The 24,802-nt window shown below is 37.1% G+C and overlaps 1 protein-coding gene across 1 annotated transcript; it reads right to left on the bottom strand.

Moving 5' to 3' along the window:
- Window positions 1-6,431: 6,431 nt before the first annotated feature.
- On the bottom strand, window positions 6,432-12,344 carry LOC114318381 (Replication factor-A protein 1-like protein). Its single transcript, XM_028265260.2, has 2 exons — window positions 11,886-12,344; window positions 6,432-9,254 (listed from the first exon to the last, which is right to left on the bottom strand). Exons 1-2 carry the CDS (start codon window positions 12,158-12,160, stop codon window positions 6,818-6,820), a joined length of 2,712 nt encoding a protein of 903 aa, XP_028121061.2. The 5' UTR covers window positions 12,161-12,344; the 3' UTR covers window positions 6,432-6,817.
- Window positions 12,345-24,802: the final 12,458 nt, after the last annotated feature.

The raw sequence follows: 24,802 nt of genomic DNA, 5'->3' as shown, positions 1-24,802 counted from the left end.
GGGTAGTCCGAATCTCTGTTTTATTTTCTCTCTTTGTTTGTATCACTTTTGGCTCATCTCTCTCTCTCTAAAAATCATCTCCTCTCCATTCTCTCCACATTTCATCCACCAAACCACTTCTATTGCATTTCTAACCCTAGTTCCTTCATCAAAGTGGAAGAGCTTCTCAAGAGTTACATTGTGGACGATGGAGATTGGGCTTTGGCACCTTTGGTTTCTAAGGTTTCATCTTTTTTTCTTCATCAAACCTTGAGGTAGGGACTTCTTGAGTTATATATACATGTTTTGCATTATAGAAGTTGATTTAAAGGTTCTCTTGAAACTACTATGTTGGTTTTGATTTTATGGCTCAAAATGTCGAGATTTTCAAAAGTGAGTTTCAAAAATCATAAATCCTTTTAAGATGGCATTTTGAGAGTTGAAATTATTGTAGGGAAGAAAAGGATGTGTTCTTTGGGGTCCCTTTCAAGTGTTTAGCGCATGCGCGTGTGTGTTGTTTGAAAATGGGGAAAAAAATCTAGGAAAATTTTGTGGGGTTTTTTTTTTTTTTCTTGAATAAAAGAAGATGAGGGTTTCGTGGGTGATATTATATATGTGTGTGTGTGTGTGTGTGCGCGCGTGTGTATATGTTCATAGTGGTGTATCATGATAAGTAAAGAAAGTGAAGGGTTTATTTTATTTTATTTTATTACAAATGCATGTATATTGATGAGGGTTTCTCTACACATGAAAATTATAGAGGTTGTTGTCCAAATTTTGTTATAGCTTGAAATGATGAAAATGATGGAAATGCATCAATTGTGTGCATGTTGTTATGTTTATGGATAAATGGTACCATATTTTTGGGCTAATTGTGGATTGGCATTGAAAGGAGAAAAAGGGGAAATTTGATCATCATTGAGCATTTGTTGAAAGCTTGTTGAAGGTAGAAAACATGATGTCGTATGGATAGCTATTGCATTGGCATTTTTAAAACTTTGCATATCATGAACATTGGATTGAAAATTGGAACTTTCATTAAGAATGTAATATTGTGAATGAAATCATGGAAATGTTTATGGGGGTAAATACGTTGGTAAGTCCGGATAGGAGGTGTAAATGAAATTGATAAGTTGGTTTGAGTGTCCGGGATGAAAGACCGAAAACACGCGCGGAGGAGGTACCACTTCCCTTCCGGTTAGCAACCGGTAAAGTGGGGTATTTGGTAGTGCTTGTTGAGCCTACTTGCAGATACCAACCTACGGATTACCTGAGTCGCATTTACCGCCCCTATTGAATAAAATTGTAAGTTTCGAAATTGTGGAGATTTCAATTGTTATTGAACATGGTGACTTTCAAAAAGAGCATGTGATGAAATTCTCTTTAAAATAGCATTGCATGGCACTTGCATTTAACATTGGAAATTGTGCATAACTGTATATACTTTGTAAGGGTTCTCTACTGGGCTTTATGCTCACCCCTATGGGATTTGGTGCAGGAAAAGATGTGGTGATCCCGCCGAGTTGAGGGTCTGGATATATATTGTGAAGAGTAGATGATTCTATTTTGTTGTGATTTACTTTGTTAACCAAGGGCTATTCATATATGGGTCCGAGAGACCATTTTTATATAACCGGACTTAAGCCTTGGAAATTGTAAGCCCATAAGGGCATTTTATTATTTTTGGAACACTATACCCTACATGCTATAGATTCATGTATTTCCATATCATTGAATATATAATTCGCATGTGAAACTTTTGTATAAATCTTGTTGATTGATGGTGTAATGATTGGAGCATTGTTAGTATTGTTTAGTGGACGTAGGTTGATATATTAAATTTATGTTGGATTATTTCGGGACATTATAGGGCAAATTAAGATTTCACCCCATCCGATAAAGGAGGGATCAATTATTAACAAAGATAAATGATGATCATTTCATCCTATTATTGAGTTATTTATTGTGTTGTTGGATTTGAGTTTTTTTTTTTTTTTCTTTTGTTGCTTTTCCATTAAACATTTTAATAACATGATTTCATTTTGTGTAAATATTTCAACATTGTTTGCTAGTGGGATAGTGATGATAATCGCACACAACACCACTATCTATCCCAAAAAAAATTTAGAAAAAGTGTTTTTAAATCTGAAATATAAATCAAATTCATTTTAAATATGACTCATATAATATTAAATATTTAAAAAAGTATTTAAAATTTAAAGTATATGAATTAAATTCATTCTAAATGTAATTTAGATGACGTGAATAAATTTAAATTTTAAACACTTAGAGCTTTCAAACACATGATAACAATTAAGTCAAGTTGATGAGAGGGAGGGGTTTGAATGAATTTAATAGGTACACATGGGCTAGTGGTGACCCTCCCTCCAAATGGGGGCAAATTTAACTAAATAGCAAAAAAGGTGGGCAGCCGACGATGCTGATTTTCATGCATGGAGATGGAGTTCAACATTCAAAGTCTACAAATAAATAATATGATGCAGACCTCTTACATGAAAGAAAGCATATGATATACTATATTAAGTAATATGAAATAGTTTTAATTTAGGGTAAATTACCAATAGATGCTAATAATTAGATTTAATTCTTATCAAGTCCTATTGAAAATAAGTCTTGATAAAATTATCGTTAAAAATAATTTTTGTGACAATTTTTTACATACGTCGCTAAAAATTGACAATTAATGACTTTTTTTTGTTATGATTTTTTTAAATTATCGCTAAAACTTACAATTAGTGACTTTTTTATGACAAATTTTTGTCATAAGACCTATTAGATAATAAATTCACTTATTAAGATTTACACATAAATATCCCTTTAATTTATTGTGAGGAGGGAGGAAGACATGTGGCTATTAGATGATTGAGTTACAAAACTATCTCTCCCCAATCATTCTATTATGCCATGTGACTTCCCATGTGAGAGTGCACCAATCTCACTCACTAACCCAACCCCATCACCCACATTGCCTACAAATGTAGCATTGTGTTGTCATTGTTTTCATTTTAGGCCCTGATTGTTTGGATGAATTAGAGCACATTTCAAATTGAATTAGGGGATATAGGGATTAGTTTTGTCCCCAAATCACTTTGATTCGACAGTTATTTGGTCATATTTATAATCCGATTTTGGATTACTGATTCCCATTTGGGGGACTCCTAATTCCATGTTTTATTTGTACATTAAATCATGTTTATGTGGAAGAATTGGAGCGATTTAAAAATACGTGACTTTATCTTCTAGTCTTTTCTAATCTGGCATTTTTTGGCTGGATTTGTGGTCTAGTGTGGATTGCTAATTTTTTATATGGGAGATTATTGAATCTCACCTTTAGAACAATTAGTCACATTTCATATTATCATTCCTCTATCAATTAAGTGTCAAACTTAATTTTTTTAATTTTGTCTCATCATTTATTGCACTCTAACTAAACAATTTCTTAATATATATATAAATATAATCCCAATATTATTCATCCTCAATATATAACTAAAAACAATTTATGAAATCGCCAATATTATTCATCTCTCATCCCCTAATCCTAAACATATCCTTAAGGAATAGGAACACTTATATCAATCAGTCCCGTTAAGTAAACCACCAAAGAGTGAAAACTAAGTTATTCGAGTTCAAATCTAATCACATGCCTAGGCATTGGCACATAAGATATTTTTTATCACCTATTCAAAGTGGGAGTAGAGCTCATAGAATCCTAAACATATCCTTAATGGTGTGTTTGGTTGGGGGATTTGGGGAGAGATTTGGAAAGAGAAAGGGAAAAGGTGTGTGAAACTATGTGAAATATAGGTATGATTTATTCACATTTCACCTTCCTTTTCCATTTTCCTTTCCAAATCCCTCTCCAAATCCCCCAACCAAACACAGCATAAGAAAATGAATCTATTCCCCTTTTTATCATAAGTAGGCAGTAAAAAATATGTAATCTTATTTGATAAAAAAATGATATATCTGTAATCTTATTTGTGGACTATATGTAATGTATTTTATTTTAGACTACTTTATATAGCCCAGACAGCTCCCAAAAGAAATGAGAACACATTATTTAAGGGAGAAAAAAACAAAAACACTTTGATGGTTTAATTTACAACCCCCTCGGTCAGATTTTTTTTTCCACCAAATAAGGGTTGTGTGGATCAAGTTGAAGATAAATTTGGAAAATATTTAGTCATTATTAATTATTTGCTAATGTAAAATTGGTTAGTTATTGTGTTTTTTTTAATTAATTTTCATTTATTAATTAACAATTTTTTTAAATGATAAATACACATCTGTTAAGGAATGGTTTAATTTACAACCCTCGGTCAGATTTTTTTTTCCACCAAATACGGGGTGTGTGGATCAAGTTGAAGATAAATTTGGATCAAAATATTTAGTCATTATTAATTATTTGCTAATGTAAAATTGGTTAGTTATTGTGTTTTTTTAATTAATTTTCATTTATTAATTAAATTTTTTTTTTTAAAGGATAAATACACATCTGTTAAGGACTGCCATATGTTGTATAGGAGTAAATTTTTTTTAAAATTTTTTTAGATCGGAATAGACGAGTTAATTAGTGCTTGCAATTATAGCATAGAGTATTTTATTTTCTTTATCAACAATGCTACAGACTCCCAAAAAATATAATTCTCACAATCTCTACTCACCTGTGATTGGTTCGGGAAAGAAAGAAAAATAAAAAAATAAAAACACATGATTGATTCATATCATTTTAAAAGTTATGGGGGCTCCCAACTTTGGGAGTCCCAAGCATTTTTGTTGTGATTATAATTGTGGGGTGACTTGAATGTAATATACTTCAACAATCAACCTTTGCCTGTTTTGTCGAGATTAACACACACTCATTATACCCGAGTTGGAGTAATAATTTTTAGTGGCACTTATCAATCAGTCTTATTAATTAAACTTATTTACATACAGGTCCTAATTGATAAATTTATCACTATAAAAACAAGAGACTGGTAAATTTATCACTATAAATTTATGCATAAAAACAAAGAGACTGATAAATTTATCACTATAAATTTATTCATAAAAACAAGAGACTGATAAATTTATCAGTAGAATTTAATGGGTAATAAGTCTCAAAAGTAGGACCTATTGGTAGTTTACCCTAATTTTTAAGGGAAATAACAAATCAGTGTTATTTTTGAAAAATAATTACAAATTCATGGTAAATTTTACACACTTTAGTGATTAAAGTCATAGACTTTTCTATAAACATGTAATTATTTTAAGATAGAACCACTAATTTGTAAATTTTCCTAATTTTCATTCCTGTGTCCAACTCCACTCTCATTGGCAAATATTACTATAATGAAAATCTGAATAGAATGACTTTTCAATTAGAATATTTATTTTAATGTTTTGATTGATAAAATAAGAGTATTGTTTGATTCACTATGATGAAAGTGAAACGTAATAATCTTTTTGTTAAAAAAATTATTTTTAAGATTAATTCACTACTAAAAAATATTACAAAAAATTCATTATAAATGGATGTAAAACACCAAGAAATAATCATTTAATTGGTATCCAAAGTAAAGGAAATATTATAATCACTAACTCCTGTCGGTTGTCTCATAACAAGGACAAACACTACATGTGATTGTAATTTGTGATCCAAGCCTCCAAAGTCATCTCAAAATCTTGCTCTTAGTTTTACGCATGTAATGCCGTGTTTGGCGGAGAAAAAAAAAGATGAGAAGGAATGGATAATATTCCTTTATTTTTTCATTCTTATTAAGTTCCTTATAATCTCCATTTTGAAACAAAATAGATAAGAAAGTTAGAGCAAACTTGCTAGTTATATTGTTGGCTACCCAATATTACTGTTTTCAATTGCTCTTACAAGTAATTTATAGGTCCGAGGTTGAATTTCCTATGGTTTTGGGCAAATAATGTACTCAAATCTAACAAATAAGTGATATTATAGTCGATACCGACATCATCAAGAAGAAATTGCTAGGCACACCATATTTTTGGTTATGACATACACAAATCAAGCCCAAGTACAAATATCCAAACAATGTTCACCGACTTTTTGTTTTTTCCTTCAAATTTCTCTCAATATTTTGTCTCCAGTCAAACAAAGAGTTAAATATTTCTCTATGCTCTTTTTCTTCCTTCACTTTCTTTTCTTTTCTTTTCTCTCTTGTCAAACATCACATACGTTTTATAGGTTGGCCTATGGACAACCTCTGATGTCAATAAGGATCATGCTAGATAGGGATGTCTAAAGCAATAAAGGCCCAAATGGAGCAACTTGGGCATTATAACTTTATTTACCCTTTGGGATACACTTTAGGCCTTTAATATTTAAGTGGGCTTGCCTTCCAAAGCCCAGCTTAGTGGAACTATTTCTCTCTACACCCCATTTTACTATTGCTCTCATTCTTCAACTTCTTATATTATCACAACAATCAACTTCAGATTTGCATGAATCATATTAAAGCCAACATACTAAACTATGTTCAAAATCCTTCCCAAAAAACAGAAAACAATGAGAAATAATTTACACGAAACAGTGAGAAGAAAACCAAACCCTTCCAGACCATGCATGTCCACAAAACCTAGCCACACAACCTAGACCCCATCTAACTATGCTTACATCATGTGATAGAAATTCATCTCGAGTTCTAACAGCTAATGTAAGAAGCCAAACATCGTCGTAACCCCCATTACTGCATGGAGAAAACACATCACAACACTAGTCCCCAAACAAAACTGGAACCCCCATCTTGACAGCACAGGCATATATTTGCACAGATCTTTACAATCTCGATTCCAACTAACCTCAAAAGCCGCCAACCCTTTGCTTTGGAACACCCCCATATCTTCCGGGTGTGACACTGCCACTTCCATAGGCTGGAGGTACATTGCTCAAACCAGGACAATCTCTAGCCCAATGCCCTGGTTGATTGCATTTAAAGCACTCACCAGATGCACCACCACCCACACCTGCCCCAGCAGGTACATTGCTCAAACCAGGACAATCTCTAGCCCAATGCCCTGATTGATTGCATTTAAAGCACTCACCCGATGCACCACCACCCACACCTGCCCCAGGAGATGCCCTATTAGCAAAGCCACCTCCGTATGACTGTCCCTGACCGCTCATAACACTAGGGCAGTTTGTAGAGCTATGCCCCGAACCACCACAGCTATTGCAGCTTAAGTACATACCAGTAGATCCACTTGTAGGAAGCCTAGAACTACTGTACTGGTTCACATACTGACCCACTTGATTTGCTGGTAGCCCAAATTCCCCACCAGCATTGCTAGTACTTCCCATGTAACTTGCACTGGGCAGAGGAGGTTGCCTAGCTCCAACACTTCCCGATCCAGGACTATTTACTCCAGTGTTCAGAAAGACATTATCCGTCATCAGGGCTGAAGAACCGACATTCTCTACTTTGAGTTTATCCATCAAATCCAGAAGAAACCGAGACTCTGATAAGAAATTAACTTTCTCTGCTTTGACCACTGTAGATTTTACGCGCTGTTCATCACTGAACATCTCCTCCTTCACTTTCAACTTGAATACAAATTTATTAAACAGTACTTTCCGCACAATTTCGCCAAACCTTTCATCATCCTGCTCTTCATATTTCAAATAATACAAATCTTTCGCAGATATACCCATTATTTCCTCACCACATTCCTGAAAAGCCGTTACCCATGTTAAACCGGTGTGGTCTTGTATCTGAAACTGCAGAATATACCTGTAATCACACTCATCAACAGATTGATCACACCTATCGCACCGCCATTTTCCATCTCCATTGTTCGTAACCTTCTTGTTGCATTGTCGATCCCCAATCATGATTGGACATGCTGTATAGCAGAAATTATCTACTTTCATGAACGAGATAGCCGCACTGACTGTAATCCAGTCTGGCTTCTCAGAAGTCCCTAGTTTCTCATCTTTAATCTGGGATATAGTCTTCCGGACATCTGTTCTTCCTATAGATGTTGTCTCCCTTGATATAGAAACAGATGGAGTGTTTCGTCCCTCCTTTTCAAACCATTCCTTTAGCCTGCGAGCCTCCGGAAAATCTGGCTCTATGATCAACTGGCTTGAAGATATGGTTCCCACTGCCTTCCCATTAAATTCACTAACTCTACCAGATTTCACAGCCAGAACAGGGAATAGCCCAGAATCACACATCTTTTGCATTTCAAGTCCTTCAGCATTGCAAAAATTTCCCCATAAAGTCAATTCAACACTTCTTCCAGACATGTCCTTCAACTGGAGAACCCTCTTTTGAGTTTCAGTTCCATTTTTTCTCATTATTGAAGTAGATGGACTGATAAAATATACAACGCCAATCACATCCACAATACTGTTGGTCTCCAAGCTCTCAACATCGATTATGGGACGGAAATGAAATTGCTGGCGTGGAATTAAGTTATCATCCTCAGGGCAAGGTTGCACTGTTGATGTACTGTCCAGTAAAATTTCATGATCATTACGAAGATGATTGAAAGCTTTCTGAGCAGGCTTAAGGCTTCCCTTCGAGATCAAATACACCTTACCAGATTCAATCTGGTTGTAGAACTGATCAGCAACAGCATTAAAGCAGGTCACTCGAATTTCTCCACCATCAGAATCAAGAAGATCAAAGGAAAATACTTTGCCTTCACCCCGAGGATTATTGTAGTGTCTAAGTTCCCCCTTTGCTGTCACTCGGGCCTTAATTGTCCACCTTCCCTGATATGGATTCAAAGCAGCAATTGGAATAATCCTGGGCGCAGCTTCATTCTTAGCTACAGGCCCTCTGTTTGTGTACATTGGAGGTGGCTGTTGATATGCTGCCTGAGGTGGACGCCCATAATTATTCATTGGAGCCCGTGAAATCCCAGCACCAATTTCTGTTTTGGGGTACATAACATGGGTATTTGCTGCATTATATCGTCCAGAATCAGGATTGCTGGCAAAGGAACCTCCACCATAGGAATGTGAATCTGCGCTGCGATCTACTGTAGGTTGGTTTGGAAGAGTTCCACCAGGTAGATTTGGTTTGACAACTGAACCACCCAGTGAACTACCAACATAAGGTGGTGGATTACCAGTAACTGTCCCCGGCTGATCCATGGTAGACTGCATCTGTGCAGAAGGTCTTGCCCCTGGAGCAGCACCCGTATTGATGCCAGGCCGCTCGTATTGTTTTGGTTCGCCTATAGGATCACACTTGTCAAGTATCACATTCAAGTCTATGATAATAATAATCCTGTTTAAAAGAAAGGGATCAAAATTGTCAATGATCAATGTATACAGAAAAATGGAAACAAATATTATAGGGTAAATTACACTTACACCCCCTGAGGTTTGGGTTTAATACATATCACCCATTGACGTTTGAAAAATTACACTAATCCCCCTGTCATTGTAATTATTTAGACGGAATAAAAACATAAAACTCATGCACTCTCTCTTTTTTTGCTTTGCTTTACTTTCTCTTTTTTTTCCCCTTTCCTTTACTTTTTTTTTTTAATGTAATTTCCTCTGTTTTTCTATTAGGAGTTGTTACTTTTTATATAAGCAGGGGAGGTTTGTAAAATAAGACTATTAACCATAGGGGTGGGAATGTAATTTCCAAAACGTCAGGGAGTGGGTAGTAATTGGACCAAACATCAAGTGGTGTCAATGTAATTTACCCAATATTATATAAAGTAATCAACAGAATTTACCTAATGCAATTGTCAAGTGGAACAGAAATGGTCATTTGTTTCAATCAATAATAGCAAAAATATGGAAATGCATTAAAAAAAAAAAAATTGATTCTACTATCTTATTATAATATCTAATTATAGATGATATTTAATAGAGATTCCAATATTTGTTTTTTGAGAAAAAGAAGACATGAGAAGTGCAATTTTGAGAGGACTACTCTTATGATTAGAATTTAGGTACCAAGCCATTCTCAAACCTCTATATGAATTATTAACTTCTACAGATACACTTTAGTTGTGTTTGGTTTAGTTTTGAAAACACTTTTGGAGAGCTCAAAATCCAAAATTTGTTTAGTTTACAATTTTCTCAAAATTGTTTTCAATCACTTTTTCTATCTCCTCTTCTCTCCCCTTCTCTCACATCCCACATATCAATCAATCACTTTTTTTTCTCTCTCCTCTCATTCTCTCACATCCTACACATCAATCAATTACTTTTTCTTTCACACACATCTATTCGACTACAAAAAAAAAACTACAAATCATCCCAAATTATAAAACTCCAACTACAAAATTATTTTCAAAATATACAACCAAACAAATTTTTAAATATTGAAAACTCTTTTTAAAAACTTATCTTTCAAAATTGATTTTTAAAACTAAACCAAACGGAACCTTTGTGTTTTTAATTTAGATTTTTTCCATCCTCAAGAAAATGAATTTGATATTTCAATCAATTGTTGAAGCCAATTTTCAGAATTGGGATCAAATTGGTACGAATATAGATGGACTTTGAATTACAGAGGGAAAAGAGAAGTTAGTTACAAACATAACTGAGGTCAAGGCAGATAGCAATTTCAAGTGCGATCAAGACTCAATTCACAAAAAAAAAATTGGGGTAACAAAACTTGTTACAGGGCCATCATTGTTTTCTAAGACTTCTAGAAGGTAGCCATACATGGACACTAATGAATTCAAAACTTTTAGTTGGGGTAGGACGACCAACCTCTCTTGCATCGGAAACAATCACCAGCATTCATCATAGGCCAAGATTGAACTCTCCACATAACTCATAATAAGGCTTTACTCATTTGAAAAACACTAGTTTCTTTATAATACCTTTGTTTTCAGCAAATTAATGTCCACTTTGATTATAAACCAGTCATACTAATCATCAGTCTTAACTTAAATATCCCCCAACCCCAACTCATAACGATCCTCAGAATTCTTATAAAAAGAGTTGGCCAATTGACTAACAAATTGCTAAAATTAAAAACATGCAAGGACCACTAAATGATTAATCCAGACCTATGCTAATGCAGATCAATCCGGTATGAGAAACGTGATATGCAGTGTGCTTTAAATTTGGTACGATAGGGGGTAGAGTTGATATATACCACACAAGTAGAATTTCAGGTCGTTTTAAACATTAGAGAAATTTTCTTTTAACAATTAGACATCTATAAAATGTAATCTATTATTTTCAAATTAATCAAGCTCCTTAGAAAGAACACTTGAAGGCCCTCTCAAGTGCACATGAGAGAGTTAAAGCATCAGAAAAATTGAAATGGAACATAACTCTTCTGTTACTTTTAACTTCACCGACTAACGACTTCTTGCTGACATCAATGTTCTAGAACTATAAAATTTTATATGTAATCATGTAGATTACGTCTTTTATTTTTTACTTTAACTGATGCAAGTATAGCAAAGATAACATGGTAGCATGAAAGACTATGCAAAACTACAATTTACATAATTAATTTAGTTGCAGTGAATCAACACATAGTAAATTACATCTATTGTGCTTGAAACTAAATTTCATTAATTCATTACTACAGTGAACTTTTCAGTGCAATGAAAAATATCATATCCAACAATGAGAACACAACTTGCTAGTACATAAAATACTGGCAGTAAACCCAAAATTTGAACACTTCTCAACAAAATAGTACATAAACAACAGGCAGTAAACATTTTATAGAGAAAAAAACCCAAAATTTGAACTTATAATTATCTTAATAGTCAATTATACATCAAATGGTGCACTCATGCTAGTAAAAAAGATAAACTTTTAGACCATTATTCAACACACACAGCATCACTATAATTAAAATAAAATAAAAAAATACATGTGCGTATACGGATATAGAAGTAACTGAATCAGAAGATAATGAAAAGGGACTTACGTGCGGCCTTGGATGACATTACAGACGAACTGAGTCAACTGAACAATGGAACCCTTCTGCAAACTCTGAGACCGAACCAAATCGTTCTTCTGAGTAGCAAGCATACCTTGCTGGAGATGCGAACCATCGGAGAGCAAGATACGATACCTCTCGTTGCTCTGGTTCTGCGTGTTCACCAACCTCAGGTCCGCCACTTGAAGCACTGGCTTCACATCGCTCCCTTGCTCTCCGCTCGTCAGCATCGCTACTGCTCCTTCCGTCAAATTGATCGCCATTTTAGAAATTTTCCCGAGAAATTTGAGAAGAAAGTTGAAGAAAATCGATCGATCGAATTCCCAGAGAGAGGGAGAGAGTGAATTTTTGAAACCCTAGAGGAGAAGAAGCGGCATGGAATGGAATTTTAAGAGGGAAAGCGCGAAATGTAATAATTGGGATTTTGGGGGGAGGGTAAGAGAATTTGAGTATTGACATGTGTGTCCCTGTTTTGTTTTGCGTGTGTGTGGGCTCAAACTTCCAAGAGAAGGTATCGTGGATTGCTGCCACGTGGAGGTAATCGAGTGCACGACCAGTAAAATTAGTTGGATAAGTGCCGGAAGGTCTCTCGACAGTTCTCTGGCTGCGATTTAAGATGAAGTATTAGGCCCATTGTGAGTGGGCTTGGGCCAGGCCTCAATTTGGAGGTTTTCTCTATTTTTATTTTTAACATTCATCTGGTTTTGTGAATTTAATTTTCTCAAAATTGAATTTTTTATTTTTTATATATATTTTTTATTTTTATTGAATATTTTAAAAATTTTAACTTTTTTTTACTTTTTAGATGTACCTTATCTAAAAGTAAAATATTTTTAAAAAATCAATAAATAGATAAGAATAAGAAAATATATTGAATTTTTATTTTTATTTATATTTTTTTGTATTTTTGATATTTAGTGAATTTTTAAAATATTTTTTCACAAATGTTATATTTTTTAAGAATATTTATGTTAGGTGTATTTAAAAATTAAAAAAAATACTTAAAATATTTAAAAAATCAATGAAAACAAAAAAAAAACATGAAAAAAAAAATTTAATTTTCTAAAAGTAAATTCGAACCAAAGTCAAAAAGTCACTTTTTAAATAAGGTATCAATCAATTAAAATATGTAGACAACTTCCTCTCTTATATATATTTTTTTAATTATTAGCCGATCATCTCTATTACATATAATTAAATATAAAAATGAGTTTACAAAATGAATTTATATATCATTTTTCTTTTTTTAATCTCTCACTCCGTTAAAAAAAGTGATAGACACCGAAACTTAGGGTAAATTATATATATATTTTTTGATATTTACTTAAAATATAAATTACCTCTCGTGATTTAGAAAATTAAAAATACTCCTTTATCAGAAATTTTTTATTTAATAGAATTAATTAAAAAATAAAATTCATAATTGTTTTTTGATACAGTAATAAAATTATCTAAATTATTAATTGAAACATATTTTTAATATTATTAAAAATAGTTGATTGATTTCATTATTTATTAATAAAATAAATAATTTTTTATAAAATTAAAAATCTTAAAAAATGAAATATAATTTTTAAAACTACAAAGAATAATTCGTATTTTAATAAAATTTGTTAATAATCAACAAATTTATTTATTTATTTTTTAATCTCTCACTCTGTTGAAAAAGTGACTTTAAAAAGTGATAGACATTAAAAGCTATTAACCTAGGGTCCTGCTTAAGTGTGCAACCCCCTTAAGGTTGCACACCATATGCAACCCAATTGTTAGCCGTTAGATTACAATAATTGATCGAGACCATTGAATTGTTTAATCGTGAAAAAGTTGAAACCGGGGCAACCGGTTAATGCTTGTATTTGTATGATTGCATCCCACTCACTCTCTGTATTTCGTCTCTATCTCTCTCTGTTCTCCTCTCTGTGTAAGGTTGAGTCAGTGTAACTGTTGATTTCTATTAACAGGGAGAAGCCCCTGTTGGGTTCGTTCCATTGACGAAGCTCTGTAGAGAACAGTATAACGGGCGATTTCCAACAACAACGTAACTACAAGGCTGTGTTGGTTCCATTGCTGAAGTGAAGCCCTTCTCTCGAACTAGATATGAGGTATGGAGCTGTCTCCCTCTCTCTGTCTCCCTCTCTGTCTCTCTGGCCCGTTCACTTCAGCTATTTTCCCTCAACTAAACCCCCATCTTAACTTCAACCGCTCTACGCTTCGCTCCAACGGAAACCCCTCCATTGGAAGCTAACCTTTCTCTTTCTCTTTCTCAAGCAAGTGTTTGTGTTTGCACAAACAGGTAAACCGTGTGAAAATGTCATGTTTGTGTTTGTGTTAACAATTTTCGGTCATCAAGTAATTGTTTGTAGTAATGTCATGTGCAGTATGGCCCCAGCGGAAGTTAAAATGGAAAGTGATGATTATGACATTCCAAATGAAGCAGATGACATTCGTTTGATGAATGAAAGTCGGGCAGAACTTGATCATGGTTGCGAAGCTAGTCCGAGCAATGAAGAAGCAACCAACATGAACGTTGAAGATGGCGGAGCCGATGTGAAAAAAGAAATGGTTGACGATGCTCATCGCAATGACATGGTTGGTGATGTTGAACGTGCTATTCTGGAACAGAAATTTGATTCGGTCAAAGATGGAGAAGATTTCTACAATGCGTATGCTAAAGCCAAGGGATTTAGTATACGAAAATCCAGATTTAACACAAATAAAGAGGGAAAGGTCGTTAGTAGGCTGTGGTTGTGTTCAAGGGAAGGTCAGAGATTACCAAAATACTTGGACCGTGTTGCTGAGAAGAGTAGAGCTCCCAAGGCACTAACAAGAGTAGCTTGCAAAGCCCAATTTCGCTTACAGTACGATGCGGATGCTGGTGAAGGGGGAAAGTATGTTGTGACTCACTTCGTCGCAGACCACAACCATGAATTGGCGGAACAACACTGTGTGATGTATCTGAGGTCATATCGCAGTTTAAACAGCATTAACAAAGCTCAAGCAATGGCTATGCGCAATGTCGGTGTGAAGACTAGCCAAATCATGGACTATATGGTAAATCAGTCCGGGTCTTATGAGAATGTTGGTTTCATCCGTACGGATCTGCATAACCATATTGAAGCCGAACGTAGACCAGAAGTTGAGGATGGTGATGCGCAGGGTGCGTTGGTTTACCTATGCGCAAAACTTGATGTTGATGCACGTTTTTTTTACAAGTATGATGTGTGTAACGATAACAAGTTACAAAATCTGTTCTGGGCAGATTTGAAATCGCGGGCCGACTACGCAAAGTTTGGTGATGTGTTGATATTTAACTCAACTTACAGAACCAATGCATACAAGAAACCTTTTGTCATGTTGGCTGGTGTGACTAGCCACTTTAGGACCACGATATTTGCATGTATTTTGCTAGCTAATGAGACAATTGAGACATACACATGGGTTTTGGAAACATTTATGGAGGCGATGGGCAATAAAGCACCTGTGTCCGTACTGACAGATGGGGATAAGGCGATGCGAGAGGCAATCAGAAGAGTATTTCCAGATGCAAGACATCGATTATATAATTGGCATCTTGGGAAAAATGCTGTTTCAAATGTTCACATAAGTGGCTTTGCACATGCTTTCAAGCAGTGCATGGACATGGAAACGGATGAGACAAAGTTTGAGCATGGCTGGACGACAATGGTCGAAAAATTTGGACTTCAAACCAACAGTTGGGTGTTGGAGACATATGAGAAGCGTCATATGTGGGCTGAGGCATATATGCGTGGACATTTCTTTGCTGGGATGAAGAGAACTCAGTGCTCGGAGTGTATGAATGCTTATTTCAATCCCTTCCTCCAACACAAATTGAAGCTATATGAATTTGTTAGGCACTATGATCGGGCTCTTGCAAGGATAAGGTATAACGAGGCTGGAGATAATGCTGAAACAAATAACACTTTTCCGGTATTGATTACTCCATTACGAGATATAGAGAGACATGGAGCTGAGCTATTCACCCGAAATATATTTAGAATGTTCCGTGATGAAATCTTAGAAGAGGGGAAGTTGAATGTCAAGGACGTGTTCCCTTTGCCGGATGGTCAGAAATGCTACTATATTCATAAGTACAAAGTGAAGGACGGATCATGGATAGTAACACACAGTCCAATGGATGCTACAATGAGATGTTCTTGCATGAAGTTTGAGTCATTGGGGCTACCTTGCTGCCACATGATATGTGTTATGAAAGCTGAAAATTTAACGCAAATTCCCCCAACTTGTGTGCTGTATAGATGGACAAGGGCTGCAAGCAAGGATGGCCAGCAATGGCCTCAACCCTCAATTGATAGCACTACAACACAGACGACCCGGTATGGGATATTGTGTTCTTCCTACAACGAAATGTGTTTCTATGCCTCGCAATCAACGGAAGGTTTCAAAGAGGCTAGGGATGCATGTCTTCCGATGACGAGCCGGATGAAGGAGTTATATGAGAGGAATTTGAACGGTGGAAATGGAGACAAAGGGAAACATTCATTCCGTCGACAATTTGGAGTAGAAGATCCTGATGTTGTGAAGACAAAAGGGAACCCAGGACGGGCCTCGTCCAACTGTCAAAGACCAAGAAAATGTGGGAATTGCAAATGCATTGGGCACACAAAGCGAACGTGTCCTAAGGTTCGGTTTAGCCGAACAGTGGGTACTAACTCAGATGCAGATACACCCCACATAACTGACCGTGAGTACAATGCGGAGTCATTGCCCGTTCGCTGCAAAACTGGGTTGGTGGATCCAAGTACACCGCACATTAAGCAACGACGACTATTTTTCGATGTTTCTCCTGATTCCAAGCAGCCTGTGGGCCAATACGGTAGTGTTGAAGCAGCAGTGTGGAAAAATGATTCGAACACAATTGATAAGGTGAATCAGGTAATTGTATAATTTGTATGATTTACTTATTCCCTTAATTTATTAGGTAGACAGTACTAGCTATTGAAAACACATGGAAATAATGTATGTAGTTTTCATTTTGCACGGATTGCTGTACGTAACGTGTAAATAATTGGTTATGTACAATGCCAGGAAATGGCACAACGTTACTTATGTACAAGGCCACGAGTTGTAAATTTCTCATATTGTTTAGAGTGATGTTGTCATTTGTGTTTGCAGTGACTTGTCATTTTCAAAACTAATTGAAAGTGAGGTGAGATATATATGGGTTGTCTATGTATTGTTTTGGGTGGGAAATTGGCTTATGTCTGTATTCCAAGATTCCTATTGCGGGTTGCTTGTTTCTGTTCCATATTTGGTTGGATCTAACTAAAGGGTTTTTTGCGGTGTGGTTTATCAACTAACGATGTGTTTCGCTTCGTATTGATTTGTTATGACTTGTGTTGGTAAATTAGTATTATATTTCGAGTAAAATACGAATTTTGTCCAAGTGGGTTTGCAAAATTACATACCAGCACATGCATTTTGTATATAATCTAAGTGGCAGTTAATTTTGGGTGTTACTTGGAGAAAGTAACCCAACGAACTCGTTACTTTATCTCCATGCCGATTGGTATATGAATTACGAGTTACGAACAGGAGTTGTGAAATTATTTAATGTTTACTATGGAAGTATGGGTTTATTGTTAGTAAAATTATGGTGGGCCTATATCTACAGCAACGAAGCCGGAATTTAAAGTTGACAAGTTCAAGAAGAAAATCAAGTAATTGTGGTATTGGTTCAAATGCCTGAATGGATGAAGACTTCTTTCGATGAACTGATGGTAACAAAGTAGAAAGTAACAAAGTAGAAAGTAGAAAGTAGAAAGTAGAAAGTAAATTGTTGTGTTGTTGTGTTGTTTGTAACAAAGTAGAAAGTAGAAGAGAAAAAACTACACAGAAGTTACAATGTAGAAAGTAAGTTGTGTTGTTGTTCATGTCCCTTCTCTCTGCAAACATTCTGTCCTTTATAGCTATAAAATTCCCACGACCCCATGATCTGCCAATTCTGCAACTGTTTCTGTGCAACTTCTGTAACGGCACGATCATTTCCGTGTATTGAAACCACATAAAAGCTTCACTTGTACTTCTCGAAGTGCATATAATTGAAGTTGCCACCTGTGCCCAGGTCCTTTTAGCCTTTCCTCGACAGATACAGACTCCCAATTCGTTCATGTTTCCTCTTGGAGGGTGGCCACTAAATCCATGAGCACTGCCAGTAACTGCTCCAGCATGTAAGTCAGGTGGCATGCAAGATTCAATGTTAGTTGAATGGAGCAGCTGTTGGGAGGATGTGGGAAAAATAGGTGTAAAGAGGAATTTTTAATCTAATATCCAATCAGAATGTAGCTAAAAATATGAGTGAACTTTTTTTAAAAAAAAAGTAGTTCCCATTTTTTTGATTATAAACCCGAGATGTATATTTTGTTTTTGATATAAATAAGTTGTGTATTTTCGTTACGTAAAATGTAGGACAACAATTGTGTTTAAGTCATTACAATACAGAAAAAGGTTATTTCAAACATATTTTCAAGTTTACCGACATTGAATATATTTTGATTAAATTATAGGGAAAATTCAATATTTGGCAGAGTTTGATGATTCATAGTCAGGGGCAGTAACAGTGAGTGGCCAAGTGTTGCGGTTCATTGGCCCAGTTTGCAAGGATTGTGGTTGTGTTTAGTGGACAATATTCTGTCGATTTTTGTCTCATAATGATGAGGGACATGCCCCACAATGGTGAAAAGGAAGGTCGACAGGGAAGAGTCAATATTTGGCAGATTGGACTTGAAGATTCGAAGTCAGGAGGTAGTTACAGTCGCAGTTATGGTGTAAACGTGTGGGATCATGCAATGATGGGCCACAAAAACAGTATACGGATATCGAAACCAACGATCTCCGTTCTAGGCATTCCAAGTATTCTAAACCTCCACTTCTATTTATCGATCTCCCTTTTCTTGTGTTTATTTCATGGCCACCAATTGTTTGAAACTTTTGTCGACAGAGCAAGGCTCTTGCTTTGTCTCATACTTCCTCCTGAAAGTATGCCCACTAACTCATAATGATGAGGGACATGCCCCACAATGGTGAAAAGGAAGGTCGACGGGGAAGAGTCAATATTGGTTTTCAGGGAACTTGAAGATTCGAAGTCAGGGGGCAGTTACAGTGGCAGTTATGGTGTAGCCGTGTGGGATCATGCAATGATGGGCCACAAAAATAGTATACGGATATCAATACTAAATCTCCACTTATATCTGTCGAGCTCCCTTTTCTTGTGTTTATTTCATGGCCACCAACTGTTTTAAACGTCTGTCGACAGAGCAAGGCTCCTGCTTTGTCTCATGCTTCCTCCTGAAAGTGTGCCCACTAACTCCATGACTGGTGGTAAAAACTTCCCCTATCACTTCTAGGTGACCCACATGCAGAGAGCCCACTTTCAGGTCGTGGACATTCCTTCAGACTTGGCCACATGCCCTCGATTAAGTGGACCATCTGTCGACAGAGACTGGCAAAACTTGGTGCAAACAATGGCCCCCATGTTCAAGTTAAATATTGCGGAAGTGATTGAGACCCCCTCCAATCACCACCTGCACCACCCCCACCCCCCCACACACACACGTGGGGCTGCTGATTGGAGAAGGAAAAAAAAATAAGAAATTGAAAAAAAAAAAAAAAAGTGGCCAATCAGAGTGAGAGGGGGTCATGGGGGTCCCCCCTTGTGGGGGTCCAAGTCATATGATATTTAACTTCAACGAGGGGGCCATTGTTTGGGCCCAATAGAAAATTTCTTAATACGGGCCCAAAACAAACATAAACTACAGCCCAATATAAGAGCTTTTAAATATACTGGCCCCATCATAAGCTATAAAAGACCCACCCTTTCAACGTCAAACCACTTCATTTCCCTATGATTCGAACTCTCCAGACTGTACTCCTTCTTCTTAACCATTGCCGTTCAAAACCAGAGCACCACAAAACCCTAAGCCATGGCGCTGAAAAAATCTCAACCATCTCCATCTGAGGAGAACAATGAAGACCTACTCCGCTTCCCAGACCCTATCAGAGCACGTATCGCTCCTCTAAAATTTGCTGCAACCCTATTGCCCTGCACAAGCTCTGTCGCTAAGGCTACTCTAGGCCCTACCTTCGCGTCTTACTTCCCAGACGAGCTAGCTCCATACTATCCCCTTGGTAATGGCGAGAACCTTCTTCTCAACCAAGCTGGACTCAAGTGGACTAACTGGAATGTCAGCAAAAACCCACTCAGAGGGTGGAGGTCACCAAACTCTGATTGGCGAAGCTGGGCCAGGAGAATTGAAGGTCACGACGCTGAAGTATGGAAGCACCAGGGCATTGGTGAAGCAATTAGACTGTCGACTAAAATTTATGACGTGGACAAAGGGCTGATTGCTGCTGCTGCATGCTTTTGGTCGCAGTCTAGTAACTCTCTACTCCTCAATTTTGGTATGATTTCCCCTACCATCTTAGATGTAGCTCACTTGACTGGTCTTCTAATCTTGGGCAATCCAATTCATGCTCTCCTTGAGCCTCCAAAAGTGACATTTACTTTAAACACTGACATGTGCTATACAGATTTTGCCAAAAAATACCAAGGCAAGCCTGGTTCCCCTGTTGATGACAAAGAAAGAACTGCTTTTTACTTACTTTGGCTTTGTGAGTTTCTTTTTTGTGTCCCTGGGTATAAGATCACGAAAGAATACCTCCCCCTTGCCTTGTGTATGCAAGATGGCCAACTTATGGCTTTAGCCCTGTCACGACCCAAACCCGGCCTTATGGGTTTAGCACCGTAACCGGCCAGTAATCCGAGATTACCGAAGGCCTGCTTAACAGTAATACAGTAAAACAGAGTACAGGGCCTGGCGGAAGCCAATACAGTAATTAAACAATGTCCAATGAGCTGTGACAGTCTGTATGCCAAAAAGATTTTTCATGCATTCATACATATACAAACAGTACAGCCTATACAAAATTTATAGTCACACAGTACAGGGACCTAATCCCTTGATAACAGTACAGTTAGCAACTGACAGTCTATACAGTAATCCAAACAGTATGGAGACAGACGGGGGAAAACAAACAAAACACCCCAAAGCCATAGTATGGCAACTCGGAACCTCACAGTGAGGCACAAAGGCTGGCTTGACAAAACTGGAGTCTAACCCACGCTCCTAGTTCGGATCTGGTGGCTGAGCACCTACATATATATATATAAACAGTGAGCTAAAGCCCAGTGAATAACATAATGCGTAAAGAGGTTTAGAATGAATGTCCTTACGGTAATGAAAACAGTTCAATTCAATCAGTATTTCAATTGTTCAGTACAGTAAACAGTCATATGTGGTACATCCATTAGCATAACAGTAACAGTAGGTCTTAAAAGACCGAACAGTAATGATGGCCATCCGTCAGTAAACAGTAGTGGCTCCACGAGGGAACCGACAGAGATCTCTGTAACAGTAACAGTAACAGTAAACAGTAGGTACTAAGGATGCCACAGTACAGTTCAGAAATAAAGGACATACATTCATTCAGTAATACCAGTTCAGTAAACAGTTCAGTTTAGTATTCAAAAGATATCAGTTGAACATATCTTTACACAATTGTTACTCACAGAGTTTGGGCTACGGTATGCTAGAGCGTGTCTCCCCAGTCGCCAACCCTACACAGTTCACAGGTTGAACACACTAAGCTACACAGTTGGGAAATATCATAACTTAATCCCTAATTTGCCTTGGTGTGTTCTACAACGATATCCTCATCAAGATGTCTTAAACTAGGCCTAAGAATGCCTAGGATGGGATGAGGATGCAAAAATACACTTAGAAAACATTTTGCAAACTTTGCTGAAAATAGGAGCCTCGCTCGAGCGAGACTTTCTTCGCTCGAGCGGAAGTCCAAAATCAAAGGCTTCGCTTGAGCGAGGAATCCTTCGCTCGAGCGGTCTGTCGAAACAGTAAAAATACTGGATGCTGTGATTTTGCGCGCGATGGTCGCTCGGTGGTCGCTCGAGCGGAGCCCTGGACAAAGGTGCTCGCTCGAGCGGGGAATCCTTCGCTTGAGCGAGGAAGCCAAATCTGGAATTTCCAGATTTGCCTCCCAAGCTCAAACCAAGCATTCTACCACTCCAAACTCGACCTCTTGGGCCCAAATTCTGGAAAACATAACTAAATTCAATGTATAACAAGTTTCAAAGCTCAATTTATGAATTCAAGCCCCAAAGGTGAGTCAATTAAAACCATATTCAAACCCAATTTCAAACCATTTTCCAAGAACAATATGAACATGCAACATGCATGATCTTAAATCATTTTCAAAGCTTTAATGCTGTTTCAAAAGAGCTTAAACCTTCAAAAACAAGATTAACTCATGGGGTACCACAAAATTATGAACATGCATGCACCATTATACCATGAATTCAACTCAAAACTCATTAATTCAAACATGCATGCATGAAATGAGCTTCAATTCACCATTAATGACCCAAATCATGACTTAGCTCTACAATCTAACCTGGACCATGCAACAATCAACTCAAAACATGAACAAGAAGACAATGGAGCTACCTTTAGTCTTGTAGTTCAAGAAGGGAGCTCAAATATGCAATCTCCTTAACAATTTCTTCAATTTCCAAACAATTCTACAAGTGAACTCAAGACTCTCACTTCCTCTCTCTCTAAATTCGGCTAGAACAAGAAGAAATGGCTGATGAAATGTTTTGATAAAGCATACACAAGGCTTCAAATATGAGTAAACAAAGGCCTCACTAGATGGCAAAAGTGTAATTACGTCAAACTCTTTAATTAGCTTATTTTAATCTAATTTAATCATACCCAATCAGTTTTCAGGTAAATACACCATAAAATCACATTAATTACGAGGGTCATGGAACATCAATCGGTTTCTAATTCGGCCGCCGATAAGGCCTTCAATTAGCAGTTTAAACATATAAGCATGAACAGATAATCATACAGTCAAACAGATAGAATGCAATTTAACTAACATATACTCAATCAATTCGGTTTCCAATTTCAGTCAGTCAGTTCAGTACTTTAATCAGTTCAATTATCAGTCATAATCAATTCAGTTTAACGATAATCGATGGTTATCGGTAATCAATCAGTCATAAGTCGGTAAACAGTATGAGGGTTGTTACAAGTCCCTTATCTTCTTGCCACCCTTTACAAGGCCCTATTTTCTTTTGTCAACAAGAAGATTTCTGGCAACTGTGGTGGCCCCTTCTGGCTCTTCCAAGCCTGGTTGTATGCCTATTTCCCTTAGGCACGACCCCCACCACCTAACACCTTGAAACCTGTTTGCTACTCCTATACTGAGCAACTGCTCACTTATAACAGCCAACCCATCCTCACTTTCAGAAATCATCTTACCATGTTTTACAACCTTCCTTCGCAGAGACCTTCCAACCTGTACATGCCATTTCAAAACTTTGAATTCTCCTCCAGTAGACTTCGTTTCCTCTTCACAGACCCTTCTGATTTACACAATGAGCAAGTCCAAGAACAAAATGAGAGTTGGAGACACATTCTCACCTCTAGACATGTCTTGGTTGGCTATTCCATATCCTCCGCCAAGCTATCCAGCTGCAGTTTTGAGACATACTGTCTCAATCAATGGTCCAGGCAATTTGGTCTTTCCCAGGCTATCCCTTATCCTTATTTCCACCCAACCATCCATGAGGAGATTGGGTCCAGAATCCACTTCAAGGATCCTACACAAGCTGAATCCATTCTGACAGAGAACACCAAACTTTTCCAAGATTTTGGCCCCTTCTTTTTCAAACCTGCTTCGGACTGCTCGGCTGCTTTTGACCATTGGTGGGGACTTATGTCTGCCATTATTTTCTGCAAGCCATTTGAAAGCTGCCTTAACGATACTTGTATTCATATTCAGGGCCGCATATCCTCGCCTTCCAAGCTTAAGGCTACAGGTATCCTTCCTTCATATACTTCATATCCCTGACTGTGTCATGCAATTTGTTTTGTTTTTTTCTCTACAACACTAACTTGTTTAACCTTTGACAGCCAAAATTGGGCCTGCTGCTGAACCATTGCTTAGGGACCAACGTAAAGGCAAGGATCTAATGGATGCAACTACTCAGACAAACGACCCCTCAGTTCCGAAATTAATGGTAGACTCTTTCGCAGCCGCGCAGACACAAGCACAGAGAGGAACTACCACCCGTACCCCTGCCGAGACAGAGGTCACGGCGAAGAAGAGAGAAGAGCCTTCCACTACTCCTGCTCTAAGCACAGACCTAAGTGAGTGGGATATCCCTCTCAGCCAAATGGTTGGCCAAACAACATCAAATCCTTCAGGGCAGCTCTACCAAGTAAGCCTTCACTTTACATATTTATAGCATCTCAATTTCCATTCACGCCCGACTGATCACTTACTTTTGTGCAGAGAAAAAGAAGAAGATTACTCCTTGCTGCTGCTGATGATGACGATGCTTCCACTTCTCCTCAACACATTCATCAAATTCCCAGTCCAATCAGCAATGTACCCACAGAACCCACTGTACAACTAACTCCACCACCACCTGAAGCATCGCAACAAACTTCCTTACAACCTACTTCACAGTCTTCACCACAGCAATCTACACAGTCTGCATCACAACATCCTTCCACTTCTCCTCAACACATTGTCCCTTCTGTCTCTAGCCCTCAACTATCACCATCCAACCCCTCCAATTCCCAAACGTCAAACAAAGAATCACAGAGGATTGAATTTGACATTTCAATCAACAGCCAATCCTCTCCAACAGATGACAACACAAAATCCCCTCAACCAGAAGTTCACCACAACCAAGGTAAATAGAAATACAAATATTACTGTTCGTTTGGGAAAAAAAAACTTCTCTTTAAGTAACTGGTATTGTTCTCCAATTTACA

The sequence above is a fragment of the Camellia sinensis genome, chromosome 13 (genome assembly GCF_055761805.1).
Source record: "Camellia sinensis isolate YWXY chromosome 13, ASM5576180v1, whole genome shotgun sequence".
Lineage (NCBI taxonomy): Eukaryota > Viridiplantae > Streptophyta > Magnoliopsida > Ericales > Theaceae > Camellia > Camellia sinensis.
Note: the sequence above shows the minus strand (reverse complement) of the source record. Positions and strands in the feature narration are given on the sequence as shown.

Excerpts from the sequence above, each read along its gene's own strand:
- LOC114318381 (XM_028265260.2), bottom strand. The coding sequence starts at position 12,160 with ATGGCGATCAATTTGACGGAAGGAGCAGTAGCGATGCTGACGAGCGGA. Across the intron at positions 9,255-11,885 it reads AATGTCATCCAAGGCCGCAC|GATTATTATTATCATAGACT; the intron begins GTAAGTCCCTTT and ends TCTTTTAAACAG.